General features: G+C 50.8%; 2 protein-coding genes across 5 annotated transcripts in view; one reads left to right on the top strand and one right to left on the bottom strand.

The window, feature by feature from the left end:
* Positions 1–350: 350 nt before the first annotated feature.
* On the top strand, positions 351–6,151 carry LOC138819833 (matrix metalloproteinase-21-like). The gene is made up of 7 exons (XM_070011399.1): positions 351–545; positions 987–1,533; positions 2,320–2,459; positions 2,708–2,849; positions 4,132–4,389; positions 5,468–5,640; positions 5,852–6,151. The coding sequence occupies exons 1-7, from the start codon at positions 351–353 to the stop codon at positions 6,149–6,151; spliced, it is 1,755 nt and encodes a 584-aa protein (XP_069867500.1).
* Positions 6,152–8,862: 2,711 nt separating this feature from the next.
* Positions 8,863–13,510, bottom strand: part of LOC138819828 (erythroid differentiation-related factor 1) — a 35,610-nt gene continuing 30,962 nt past the window's right edge. For 2 of the 4 annotated variants that reach the window (XM_070011388.1, XM_070011390.1), the window contains one exon: positions 8,863–9,667. In XM_070011388.1, coding sequence (XP_069867489.1) covers positions 9,484–9,667 — 184 coding nt within the window. In that variant the 3' untranslated portion in view covers positions 8,863–9,483. The remainder of the gene's footprint in view (positions 9,668–13,510) is intronic. The other 2 variants (XM_070011389.1, XM_070011391.1) reach the window with 1 other exon arrangement.

Genomic DNA, 13,510 nt, shown 5'->3' with positions numbered 1-13,510 from the left:
GGGGGACAAAGGCACTTGGAATGTTGGGATCTGAGCGGAACTGAGGAAAGGGCCAGGCCCTGCAAGCCAGCTGGGCGGAGGCTGCAGGTCGGGCTGGGAGGCCTGGGGTGGGCGGTGAGGCCGGCGCGTGCCTCTACAAACAGACCAGCGTGGTCACCATAGAAATGCAAACCACAGGCACGTGCAAACCGGGGTGAGGGCGGGGAGGAGCGGGCTTCAAAGGCAGTGCACCTGGGCCTGCGGAGGCGGGCACCCTTGGGCGCGGTGTGCGAAATGCCTGCGAGTGTATAAAGGGCCTGGGCCTGGCTCCCCGAGGGCCGAGACCGACGACCGATCGCACAGGCCAGGCCATGCGTGCTGCCCGTGACTTACCTGCGACGCTGCTGCTGCTGCCGCCGCTGCTGCTGCCGCTGCTGCACCGGCTGGCTGCGCCCCGGTCCGCGCAGGCGCAGGCTGAATCCGTCTTCCACAGCCGGGACCGCTCCGACCTGGCGCCGTCCCCGCGGCAGCGCGCCAAGCCCATCGCCGACCTCCGCGCCGCTCAGGTAGGGGGAGCGCCGCGCGTGCGCAGCAGCGCTCGCCACGGTGGGGGCGGGGGGAGCATGCGCAGAGCTCTCCACGGGGGGCACGTGCGGCCCTACGCGGGCTTCGTGGTTCTTCGTGGTTCGGGGAGGAAACCCGGGCTCCGCGCTTCCCCTCGCGCGGTCGGTTCTGTGGCGCTGGGGATGGAACCCGGGCCGTGCCCAGGCTGGGCCTCAGTGGGGCCTGACGCGCGTGCGCGGCCGCGGGTGGGTCTCCCACACCCTCCAGGTCTCCCCCAGCTCGGCCTCAGCGCAGGACTGGGTCCCACCCCCAGACGCACTCCACACCTGCCCCGACCCCCCCACCCCCACGTCCCCCGGGCTCTGGGGGCAGGGCAGGGACACAGCAGCAGCCAAGCCCTCGTGGCAAGCACTCCCCAGATTTGGCGCACTTCTCTCCCACAGAGATTCCTGTCCAGATATGGCTGGTCCAAGGTGTCTTCAGGCCGGGGTCCCAGCCCCAAGGGGCCCCCACCGGCCCCCTCGGGCTCCGCCCTGGCCGAGGCCATGCTCCGGTTCCAAAAGGCCAACGCCCTGCCTGCCAGCGGGAAGCTGGACGCGGCCACACTGGCGGCCATGAACAGGCCTCGCTGCGGCGTCCCTGACACGCGGCCCCCGCCCCAGGCTGCTGGGAAGACCCCGCCGGCCCCGCGGGCCCCGCTAGCTTCTCAGCCCAGGGCCCGGCCAAAGCGCTTCCTGCAAGTGCTGCTGCCCAGGCCGGGCAGGCAGCGGGAAGACTCCCTGGACAGTGGGGCCATCTGGGCCTTCTCCAAGAAGACCCTCACGTGGAGGCTGGTGGGAGAGGCCTACAGCAGCCAGCTCTCCGTGGACGAGCAGAGATACATTTTCAGACTGGCCTTCAGGATGTGGAGCGAGGTGACGCCGCTGGACTTCCGCGAGGACCTCACGGCCCCCGGGGCCGCCGTGGACATAAAGCTGGGTTTTGGGAGAGGTAAGAAGGCCACAGGCTCGGGACCCATGCAAGTGTCACAAGTCCTCTGGGTCAGGGCCACCGTGGCTGCCACACCCCCGCGTTGTGGCTCAACTAGACTGGGTGGGCTTGCTCCACACCGACACTGGGGCGGCTGCGCTCAGTCCTGTGGCTCAGGTGGCTTCTGGGGCTTGCTTACCTGCAGTTTAGGTGTGCTGGTCAAAGAAGGGCGCCCAGCCACCTGCTCCCATGGAGAAGCCCCAGGTGCTGCCTGCGTTTTCTCGGGAGCACACACAGGCAACCACCCTGTGCCCTAACTTCTCTGCAGTTCAACTGTGATCTAGGGGTGTTTCCTCTCCGGGCACTGCTCCCCGCACTTGGCACTGCCATCTTTTTTTGGGGGGGAGGGTCCAGTCGTGGGTGCTGAACTCTGGGCCTGGGTGCTGTCCCTCAGCTCTTCAGCTCAAGGCTAACGTTCTACCTACTTGAGCCACAGCACCACTTCCAGTTTTTTTCTTTTTGCTTATGTGGTGCTGAGGAATCGAACCCAGGGCCTCATGCATGCAAGGCAAGCGCTCTACCACTGAGCCACCGCCCCAGCCCCACGGCACTGCCATCTTTATCCTTCCTGGTGGTATTAATGCTGAAGCACACCGCCTGCAGCCTGGGCACTCCTCCCAAGGGAGGTCCAGCCCTGCTGCTCACACACAGCTTCCGGAGGTTGGGTGCTCTCAACATCTATGCAGGGCGGGGAGTCCGTAGCAGGCACCCCTTATTCACTGCCACCACACTCTCTGCCCTTGCCAGGCCGACACATGGGCTGCCCTCGGGTGTTTGACGGGAGTGGGCAAGAGTTTGCTCATGCCTGGCGCCTGGGGGACATTCACTTCGATGACGACGAACACTTCACCCCCCCCACCAGTGACATGGGCATCAGCCTTCTCAAGGTAAGTGGTGGGAACTGCTCCCCTGGGTCAGCGAAGGGCAGAGCAGCAGAGGGCTGAGCGGGAGGCCGGAGCTCTCCTAAAGGCTAGTGGATCTCTGGGGGTGGCTCCCCAATTCTTGCCTGACCCTGTCTCCTGGGCAAGCCCAGCTCACCAGGCACAGGCCTTCTCTCTGCAACCTAGGGACCCGTCCCAGGGGTATGCAAAGGCCCAGGCTGGGCCCTGCACCCACGCTTCATGTTCCCCTCTAGGTGGCCGTCCATGAAATTGGACATGTCCTCGGCTTGCCTCACACCCATAGGACGGGATCCATAATGCAACCCAATTATACTCCCCAGGGGCCTGCCTTTGAGTTGGACTGGTCAGACCGAAAAGCAATTCAAAAGCTGTATGGTAAGGTGGGCCTGGGCCAATCCTCCCCAGAACTCCTAGATGACACGCGGGGTCCGCTTCCACTCATGGGGAGGCTGGCCCCCAAGGAGCACAAGGCTGTGCAACTTGGAGCATCTGCCCTCTAGATCCCCACAGGATCTAGGCTGGAGTACTGGTGTAGCACACAAGGCCCTGGTGTATTCCCCGGGACCACACACTGACTGCAGCCACGGGTGGAGGACAACGCTTCTCTCCTCCCCGACCAACACACCCAATGTGGGTGGTCCCTCCTTCGTCCTTCCTTTCATTTGCCTCCTGCCCTGCCTGGGAGGAAAGAGGTCCCTACAGCTTCCTAGACACAGGGAGGGCCCTCGGTATCTCTCCAAGCTGTGCGGATGGAGAACCGCTGGAAGTTTACTGCAATCCTAAGTGAAGGACAGCTTAGCCTCGCCTGAGTGGGTTTCAGTCTCTCGTCGTTATGTACCACAGTACTAGCAACTGCTTAATGAAAATGATTTATATCAAGCATAGTAGTACATATTTGTAATCCCAGCACTGGGAAGGCCGAGGCAGGAAGAAGAGCAAGTTTAAAGTCACCCTGGGGTACACAGTGAGACTGTGCCTCAAAAGATGACATTTGTAGCTGGGTGCCATTGGCTCACACCTGAGATCTGAGGATCACGGTTCAAAGCCCAGGCAGCAAAGTCCATGAGATCTTCATCTCCAACTAACCACCAAAAAAGGTGGAAGTGAAGCTGTGGCTTCATGTGGTAGCGGACCAGCCTTGAGTGAAAAAGCTCAGGACAGCACCCAGGCCCAGTTCAGCCCCAAGAATGCCATAAAAAGAACAGAGAGATTAATGACTTAATGTGGATGCCTAAGGAATAGCCATTGGCCTCCTCCTTTCTACTGAAGGTCATTCACAAAGATCATCTCATGCCTGTTCTACTCACTGCCTCCTGTTCTCCATACTCAAGAGCCTTTAGTGACAACAAAGCCCAGGCACATTTATTTCCTCCAGTGGAAACTGAACTCCTGTGTGCCTTGAACCAACATTTTTTTTTTCACTAATGAAATCCGATGGCGTGTGGACACACAGCTGCATCCATGCTGGGGCCAGGATTGCTATGAGCAACCAGTATGAGCCAGGGCCAGCCTCCTTCCTTCCAATTGCACATGCACCTCTCTTTACAAGGTGCTTCCACAGAAAATCCCAACTTTGCAACTATCCGCATTGCACTTACCTGTGAATGTTGGCTTTTGCACTGAGCATCCAGTGCCTGGATTTTTCTCTTTTATCCAGGCTCCTGTGAGGGATCATTTGATATCGCATTTGACTGGATTCGCAAAGAAAGAAACCAATACGGTGAAGTGCGGGTGAGATTCAGCACGTACTTCTTCCGCAAGAGCTGGTACTGGCTCTATGAAAACCGCAACAACAGGACACGCTACGGGGACCCTCTGCAAATCCTCACTGGCTGGCGCGGGATCCCGGCACTAAACCTAGACGCCTTCGTCCATGTCTGGACCTGGAGACGAGATGAACGCTATTTTTTTAAAGGTAAGTATGGCTCCATTTCCCTTAGTAAACAACTACATTCAGGCTGCGCACTGGTGGCTCATGCCTAGAATCCTAGCTACTCGGGAAGCTGACATGTGAGGATCTTGGTTCATAGCCAACCTGGGCAGCAAAGTCTGAGACCTTAATTTCCAATTAACTACCAAAAAGCAGTAAGTGGAGCTATGACTCAAGTAGTAGCGCTAGCCCTCAGTGAAAAAGCTAAGGGACAGCACCCAGGCTGTGTGGTGCATACACATGCACATACACACACCTGTACATGCAGGATAAATGTTTGAAGCCCCTAACAAGGAACCCATTTGGTTGCTGGTAGCATCTGATTAATTCCTTGCTTGCACCATCCAATCTCAGGCCTAACTCACTAGGTGAATGCTGTGTGATTCAATGAGTGAGTGCTAGTCAGGAGAGCTTACTAAGAGCGGTGGAAAGGCCTACATCAGCTTTCCTGGTTCTGAAGAAGGCTGCCTTGGAAAGCAACCCACAGCCACAAGTGCTGAAGGGACTGCGGCAGTGGTGACGCTGCCCTGGTCCGAGAATGGAATCAGGATAATGCCGGCGCTGCTAGCAGTCAGGGCTGAACCTAGACTTACAGGCAGGTGAGATGTAAAGCCCTAGAAAGGCCACTTGGAATGGTGTGTGCCTGCATGTGTGTGTGCACAGGCCAGCACAGGGCTGTGCCTAGAAAAGGCCCATGAAGGAGACTAGTGAGTCCATGAGGTGATGGGATACCCACTCAGTGACATTTCTGGGGGACTCAGTCGGCTTCACTTTGGAGAGGCTTGAATGCAGGGCCACGGGTGGGGCTTCACCAAGGGCAGGCCATTCTGTCAAGCACTTTTGCACACAGCCCGTGTGGGCACTCTGCATAGCAAACTCAAATGGCTACAGCCTAATCCCCAACCTGACAGCATGCACACCGCTTTGCCTGAGCCCTATAATGCACTGCTCTACACCACTCAGTAAGGCAGGAGAGAAACAGACTTTCACTGTAAGTGATCCCCAGGACTGTTTCCCATGGTTTGTGTTAACAGATCCCATGATGTTTCTGATTGGTTCCCAGGAAACCAATACTGGAGGTACGACAGTGATCGGGACCAGGCCTATACAGAAGATGAACAAGGAAGAAGCTACCCCAAACTGATTTCAGAAGGGTTTCCAGGCATCCCCAGCCCCTTGGACACAGCCTTTTATGACCGAAGGCAGCAGTTAATTTACTTCTTTAAGGAGTCCTCTGTAAGTATCTGCTTCCCCAAGCACTGATGGATGCATCAGGTGATCGAGCTCTTAGTTGAGAGCTCTTCCCATTACTTCATATCTAGAAAGTGGTGGCAGATCACTAGGTAGAAAATAATAATTTCAAGTCCCAAGAACTGCAGTCAAGTTAAGTGAATCTAAAAATCAATGATTTTGAAAAGCCGGTCTTACTGTCACATTTCCTTTGCAGGTATTTGCGTTTGATGTCAACAGAAATCAAGTACTTGACTCTTATCCAATGCAGATCACTCAAGTTTTTCCAGCAGTAGCACCACAAAACCATCCCTTTCGCAATATAGATTCAGCCTACTACTCCTATGCACACAACTCCGTGTTCTTCTTCAAAGGCAATGCCTACTGGAGAGTAGTTAACGACAAGGACCAACAACACAACACATCGCTGCCTTTGAATGGCTTACTTCCAAAGAGGCCTACTTCAGGGAAGTGGTTTGACGTTTGTGATGTCGATGCGTCCACACTGAACATGTGATGAGAACAGGAAAATGGAAGTAACCATAGGAGTTCTCTTCTGAGACAAAAAGGCCAACTTCTTTCACAGAGCAAATGAACCAGGTTTTCATTCGCTACAGCAAATATGGCTCCTTAAACCCAGTACAAAAAGCATTTCCTAACTCTAAACCACCTTGATTTAAAGAGCATTATGGGGAGGGGGGATATCAAATAATTTTACTAATATTTTAAAAGGAAAGCTTTAAAAAAGAAAGAGAAGCAAGCACTCCTAGGTGGGGTGCTAGTGGCTCATTTCCTGTAATACTAGCTAGCTACTCAGGAGGCTAAGATTTGAGAATCAGGGTTTAAAGCCAAGCCCAGTAGAAGTCTATGACTCTTATTTCCAGTTAACTAGCAAAATGCCAGACCAGAGGTGTGACTCAAATGATGGAATACCAGGTGTGAGTGAAAAAGCTAGGAGAAAAAAACAAAGCACAAAAAAGGCACACACCCCAATGGCTCTTCCTTTCTACGCTGCTGGGGCGCTGCTGCCATGTCCCATTCGTGCACTGCCCAGTGTGCGCTTGCGGGAGGGGGGGGGGGCAGTCGGGCCAGGCCCTCAGGAAGGACATGCCGCCCTTAGAGGCACTTCTAACAGTGGGATTTGATGAACCATCACAGAATTTGCATTTTTATTACAAAGCCTCTGTTACAACGTCTTCTAAAACCTCACAGTGAGCCAAAGGTTTTCAAGCTTCACCCGGGTGCCATTCTGGGTGAAGAAATGGAAGCTCCTCTGCCAAACCCCTGTTCCTTGTGGGCTCGTCTCCCGGTACCAGCTGCTGCCCTCTTTCCTCTCCATCCGTACTCTCTGGCTTGAAGTAGATGTGCACCCCGATGGTCCCGAGCAGCTCTTCCCTGCTCTGTGCAGCCCACCCAGTCGGTGTTCTCCTCTCCATCGGTGACCACTACATTCTGAAGTCAGACCACCGTGGAGCTCTGGAAGCTCACTAGGTAGCTTTACCTTCCCTCTATCAGTGTATCTAGGATAGGAATTGGGCCCCTTTAACTTGTATGCAATATTGGTACTTACGGGTTTTTGTTTTGTTCTTTCTGGTGCCAGTACTGGGGCTTTACTCCAGGCTTCCACCTTTTTGCTCAAGACTGGTGCCACTGGAGCTATAGCTCCACTTCTGGCTTTCTGCTGGTTAATAGAAGAGAGTCTATAGGATTTTCCCAAACTGGCTTTGAACCATGATCCTCAAATCTCAAGTTCTAAAATAGCTAGGATTATTGGTGTTGAGCCATCTGTGCCTGGTGCTACTTATTCTTTTTTTTTTTTTTGGTCCGGTCTTCGGGCCTGAACTCTGGGCCTGGGCGCTGTCCCTCAGCTCTTCAGCTCAAGGCTAGCACTCTACCACTTGAGCCACAGCGCCACTTCTGGCTTTTTTCTTTTTGCTTATGTGGTGCTGAGGAATCGAACCCAGGGCCTCAAGCATGCAAGGCAAGCGCTCTACCACTGAGCCACCTTCCCAGCCCTTGTGCTACTTATTCTTAACACACATCAAAACCCACACCTTAGGGAGGCAGACAAAATCTGGGCAATGAAATTAAGTGAAAAAGACTCAGTAGCCTATATGACCAGATTACAAATATTATTTCTTGTAAAGAACAAGCTAGCTAGGTATCACAACTCACACCTGTAATCCCAGCTTACTGGGAGACATAAGGACAATTGCATTTCAAAGTTAGCATAGGCAAGGAGTTGACAAGACCTCATCTTAAACCAGTGAGTTAGGCATGGTGATACGGACCTGTAATCCTTGCTTCAGAGGCCGTAGGTAAAAGGCCTCTGGGCAAAAATACAACCGCTATCTGAGAAATGACTAAAACAAAAAAGGGCTGTGGATACCATCCAAGTTGTAGAGCAACTGCTAGCAAACACAAAGTCTTGAGTTCAAACCCCAGTACTGTTGAAACAAAGGACTAGCTAAAGCATAGGCACTTCAAGAAACTTTGCCGTAGGCAAATTACAAATGCATATGAAGAGGTCATTTCTTTCCTCTGCAGAATTTTTGTTATTGCTGACCTCAGAAGATAGCTAGAATTTATATTTTCTCACCTAAAAATAATTTCCCTCTTGACGAAAGGCTGTTGTTCATTTAAGGATGGCTTAGGAGACAAAGTAAGCAATTTTAATAGCCCTTAACTGTGGCTTATTTCTATTTAAGAAATTCTTTTTAAACTTATCAATGGTAGACAGATACTGTCAGTCACTGAAGTATACAGATTTAACCACAAGCAGGGGAAGGGCTGTCCCAGCTGTGGGCAGCATCTCCTGCGCCCAGACTCAGGTCCGCAGGCTTGCCCACAATGGGGTCAATGGCTGGAACTTCAGAACTGTCTGGCTGTGTAGTACCCTGTACCTTGTCTTTCCTGCCACTGAGTAGTAACTGTGAAGAACTGTGGGGCAGGGGTGCAGCTCAGTGGAAGAGTACATGCCTAGCACGCACAGGCCTGGATTCAGTTCTCAGTACACAAACCACAAAGCCAGCAGAGCCTGTCCGCTTTATCCTTTGACAAGAGGGTGCATGTCTGCACACAGCAGCACCGAGAACACAAAACACTGCAGTGACAAGTGACTGGATAGCTGGATCTTACTTTGACTGCTATGATCTTTTACTTTATAAAGCTGAAGAATTAAACTGAGTTCAAATCGCAACTCCATGTGAAGAATGAAAAATGAAACCAGAAGGATATTTTAAATAAATAGCTTATTTATTCAAAATAGTTTTCTTACCTTATTCACAGTTTCGGGCTTATATGAAAAGGGGGTAGTAGTACCTAGTCTTTATCAACTCTCACACAAAACCCCATCAGAACATGCATCAAATACAGACCTGCACAAGGTTTACCTTTGAAAAATCTCCCACTACACCTTAAAAAGGGCCCTTGTTTTTGTGCATTTTAGAAGGAAACACTGTAGATATACAGCAAGTTTAACTCATTTGAACTTACAAAATTATCTGCATAAGTCTCTCAACCAAAGTAACATTTTTTCCAAAATAATCAGATCTTAAACTCGTGTAGCGCTAGTGTAATTGCATCACAAAGTCCATGGAAACCAAGGTGCCACGTGCTTCGCACAGAGAGCACAGCGCTGGAGCGGCCCTCTGCTTCTGCCTCAAGCACTTCAGAAGCAGCAGCTTTCCAGGACTCCACCGTCCGCCTCTGTCCGCCCTGGAAATGACTGCCTCTGCTGCTCACCTGTTCACGCAGCATCTCCTCACCTTTAATGGGACAGCAGAGAGGCTGGACAGGGCTGCTTGGCGTGGAAGGCACTGACAGCGACTGCAGGCGTGCTCTGTGTGCTCACGGGACGGCGCCGCCACCGGTGCTGCCCACTTCCCCGGCCCCCCGGGCGAGCTGCTCCAGCAGACGAATGACGACGTCAATCCTTTCCACTAGAGTGGCACTTTTGTTCGCAGTCGCTCTCAAAAGCTGGGAATAAACCTGCTTGTTGTTTTTCAGGACTGCATCTTCTTCAATGTTACTGCTGGAGGAGAAAGAGTGGCTGAGAGAGCAGTGGCACAGACAGCAACAGCAGCAGGTGCCCCACCACGGCCGCGAGACTACCACACACCTACCACCCTGGGCCTCGAGACACTGATGCCGGTGCTCCTTTAACATACCCAGGTCACTCCCTGGCTCTGTGGCAGGGAGTTGGAGAAGGGCACTGGGAGAAGACACAGAGGGAGCACTTACCAAAACAATGTCATTAGCTCAGGGCTCAAAGCCCTGAGACTCGTATCTCCAATTAACCCCAAAAAAAGTCAGGACTAGAGGTATGACGCAAGTGGTAGACAGCTAACCAAAAGTGAAAAAGCCCAGCAAATACAAGGCCCTGAGTTCAACCCCAGGGCCAAAGTCAAAAACACCCCCTCCCCACAAAAACCAAAACAATGTCAGATGATATATGCCAAAGTGAAATGCAATGGAGATGGCCAGGGGCAGGGAGGCTGGGTGGCAATCCTTAAGGCCCTCAAATTGTATAGACAGGCACACAGGCACACTGCCCACCTGGGCATGAGCTCTGGAGCCCAGCTGCAGCCATACCTCCACTCTTAACTCACTGGCGCAACTCTGGTATGAGAGCACACTATCAACCGTTCCCCTTAGGAAAGATCAGCATACTATGTTAGGTGCCCAACTGCATGGCAAGTCAAGCTCAGTGTGACTCTTAACAGTCCCATGTGACACCCACCCCACCCCCATGAAACCAGATAACAGCTGACGTCCCCTGACTGCGGTGTAGTGCGGCCCCCATGAAGAAGGGCAAGGACTGCACTTTGCTTCAACAGCTCAGGTCCTGGGATCAAAGTCTAAGCATCCAATTCCACATTGGGTGGGTCTTCTCCATTTCCAATGTGCATCTCTCCGCGCACCAAGAGACTACCAGGACTGGCACAGAGCACCTGCTGGGACAGTGTCCCGCCCCTAGACAAGGATGTCCCTTCTACTTAGATCACCCTCCAGACATCCCTTAACCAGTCCGACCCATTAGAAACCCACTTCTCCACTTCTTGTGTGAGTGGCTCAGGGCCTGCACTCTGTCCCTTAGCTTTTTTATTTTCATTTGCATGTTAGCAGAAATATAAGAGAATCGGTCACTGACACACTAGCCAACACTGACACTGTTTTGTTTTCAAACTGTCCAACACACTTAGTGTATAAACACAGTATCACATCAAGTCTTTTGTTTAATAAGCCCTAAAAAAGAATGACCCCAAATACCCAGTAGAGCTGCATGAACACATTCGAAAACTTTAGATAATGATTTTCTTCAAATGAATATGAATAAACTGAACTGACATAAAATTATTTCGGTCACCACAGGAACATATTAAAAGACTGAAACTATGACCTGTCAGCCAATTACCTAAATCATTCATTTGTGAAGTCAGTGAATTACTGCGTTACATACATTTATATTGCCACCTTGTGGAAACCAATTTACTTGACTGCTGTTAAGCGAGGAAAAGCTAGGAGCTCCTTTTCAAGGGTGTGTAAACACATGCACTGTCTGCTTTGCCTTCATCCTGCTGGGCACCTGAGCTGTGAGCAAATGGGCCGAAGGAGCCACAGCACATCTGAGACTCTCATGAATGAAAGTGCTCCTCACAACACTAAGCTGCACTCAAACCAACTAAGCTGTTCTAGTCAACCTGCCCTTTCCCTCCCAACCAACAGGACCTTGAGATAGTAAGATGGCTCCTCTGCAGCATGCAGCATGGAGAGAAGATCTGAGGCGAAAGCTGGAGCAGACATTAAGAAGTTCCTTATGCAGTCTGCCCCACCATATACCATGCAAGGTTTGACTCCCAGTGGATGCTTCAAACTAAGGACAGTACTGACCCTTACATACTCCCCTCCCCCACCTCCACCCCCAGCTGGACGGTGGGCGGCTCATGCCTGTGATCCTAGCTACTCAGGAGGCTGAGATCTGACGGTAAGTTTGGAGCCAGCCTAGGCAATAGTCTGTGAGACTTATATCCAATAAACTACTCAGAAAAAACCGGAAGTGGCCATTTGGCTCAAGTGGTAGAGCACTAGTGTTGAATTCAGAGACTCAAAGACAGAGCCCAGGCCCTGAGTCCCCCCACTACTCCCCCCCAAAAAAGTTTATAAATTAGGCATGTTAAGAAATTAGCAATAACAACTCACCAAAAACAAAAAAAATTTTATTTTTTTTGCTCAGTCGTGGGGCCTGAACTCTGGGCCTGGGTGCTGTCCCTCTGCTCTTCAACTCCCACTTCCGGCTTTTTCTGCTTATGTGGTGCTAAGGAATCAAACCCAGGACCTCATGCATGCAAGGCAAACACTGTACCACTAAGCCACCTTCCCAGCCCTCACCAAAATCTTAATATTAACGTAATTTTTCTTTCTTCATTGAGAACATATACCTATTTCCCTAAAGAAAACATTTCACAGCTTCTCTTTGGCATATACTTGTCACCATACTTATGCACTGGAATCATAGTTTTGTAAAATGGGGGCTGTTTTGAGTCGGGGATCCAGCAGTCAAGCTGATAAACAGGGCAGCTATGAAGTGACAGTGTACCCAGGGAGGACATAGCAAAGGGGTGACTCCTTGTCTGGGGCGGGGGGAAGGGGCAGTGTAAGAATTCACCAAAATGGTGCCCAAAACTTGTACATGGTTTATTTATGGAATTTTCCACTTAATTTTTTGGGACAGCAGTTGGCCATAGCTAACTAACCTGAGAAAGCAAAACTTGAGTTATGGAGGGGAGTGAAAACAACTTGAATATAGCGATGTTTGGAAGGTAGCCATGGCAACAACAAAACCATCTCAACCATGGCTCATCCACAGGCTATACAAATGAGCTCACCATCCCCCTGTGAAGGCCTCACAGGTGAAGGGTGTAAAAATTCCCAGGCAAAACGATTACTTCCCTCAGCCTCTACTGCCCTAGTGACAAGTCCAGTTCTCAACTTCTGAGCCAAAAATCTGTGTAACTATAATCCCTCTGTACATCAACTCTGTAATAATAAATTATTAAAAAACAAAAAGCTGAGAGCCATGGTTGAAGTGGTAGGGCACTAGCATTGAATGATAAAGTTCAGGAACAATACCCAAGCCCTGAGTTCAAGCCTCAGGACCAGCACCAAAAAACAAAAGCCAGGAAGCAACAAGAGCATATAGCAAGGCAGTGATGTACTGCCTCCTAGTGGTGCCCTCCTCCTAGGGAGAAAGGCCAATGGGAAACACGGACACAGGCTGTGCCAGGGCACAGCTGTGGTGGTGGACATATACACAATACAGAATAGATTCCAATGTGTATAAACAAAAAACAAAAATTACCTATACCCCAAGTTATAAAGTGGTAAAACACAAAGGACACCTGACAACAATGGATGCATATAGACTGGTTTTCTTTTGCTTTTGCCTATTTTCCAGATTTTACAATATGGGCCAAACTGTTCTTACATTTTTAAAAAAGCAAGGCAACCTCATTATTAGTCAGTGCTCCAGGAAGAACTATGTGATTCAGTTTCTCTTCCCCAATCTGTCTGCACTGGGAAGAGCTTTGGAAGACTGTGAATGTGCAGGAGCTACAAATGGGTCTCAGTAGGTAGTCCAGATGGCTTAAATTCAAGGTATTTCTACACATTAGAAATTACATGCATGTGCCACCACAATTGGCTCAGAAAAACTTCAACTGTCTTAACCACTGGTATTTTAACAAATGTTATTGTTTCATTTACTGACAAGATACCTGCTAAAATCCAGAATCATGAATTAAATCAACTTTCTAAACTGTCAAATTAAAAAATTAAAAGGTAAAGACATCCTGTTTATATCTTTCTCCTAATACAG

This window comes from Dipodomys merriami, unplaced genomic scaffold (assembly GCF_024711535.1).
Source record: "Dipodomys merriami isolate MVZ:Mamm:240054 unplaced genomic scaffold, mDipMer1.0.p SCAF_82, whole genome shotgun sequence".
Lineage (NCBI taxonomy): Eukaryota > Metazoa > Chordata > Mammalia > Rodentia > Heteromyidae > Dipodomys > Dipodomys merriami.
The sequence above is the reverse complement of the archived record's forward strand: the minus strand, read 5'-3'. Positions and strand labels throughout refer to the sequence as shown.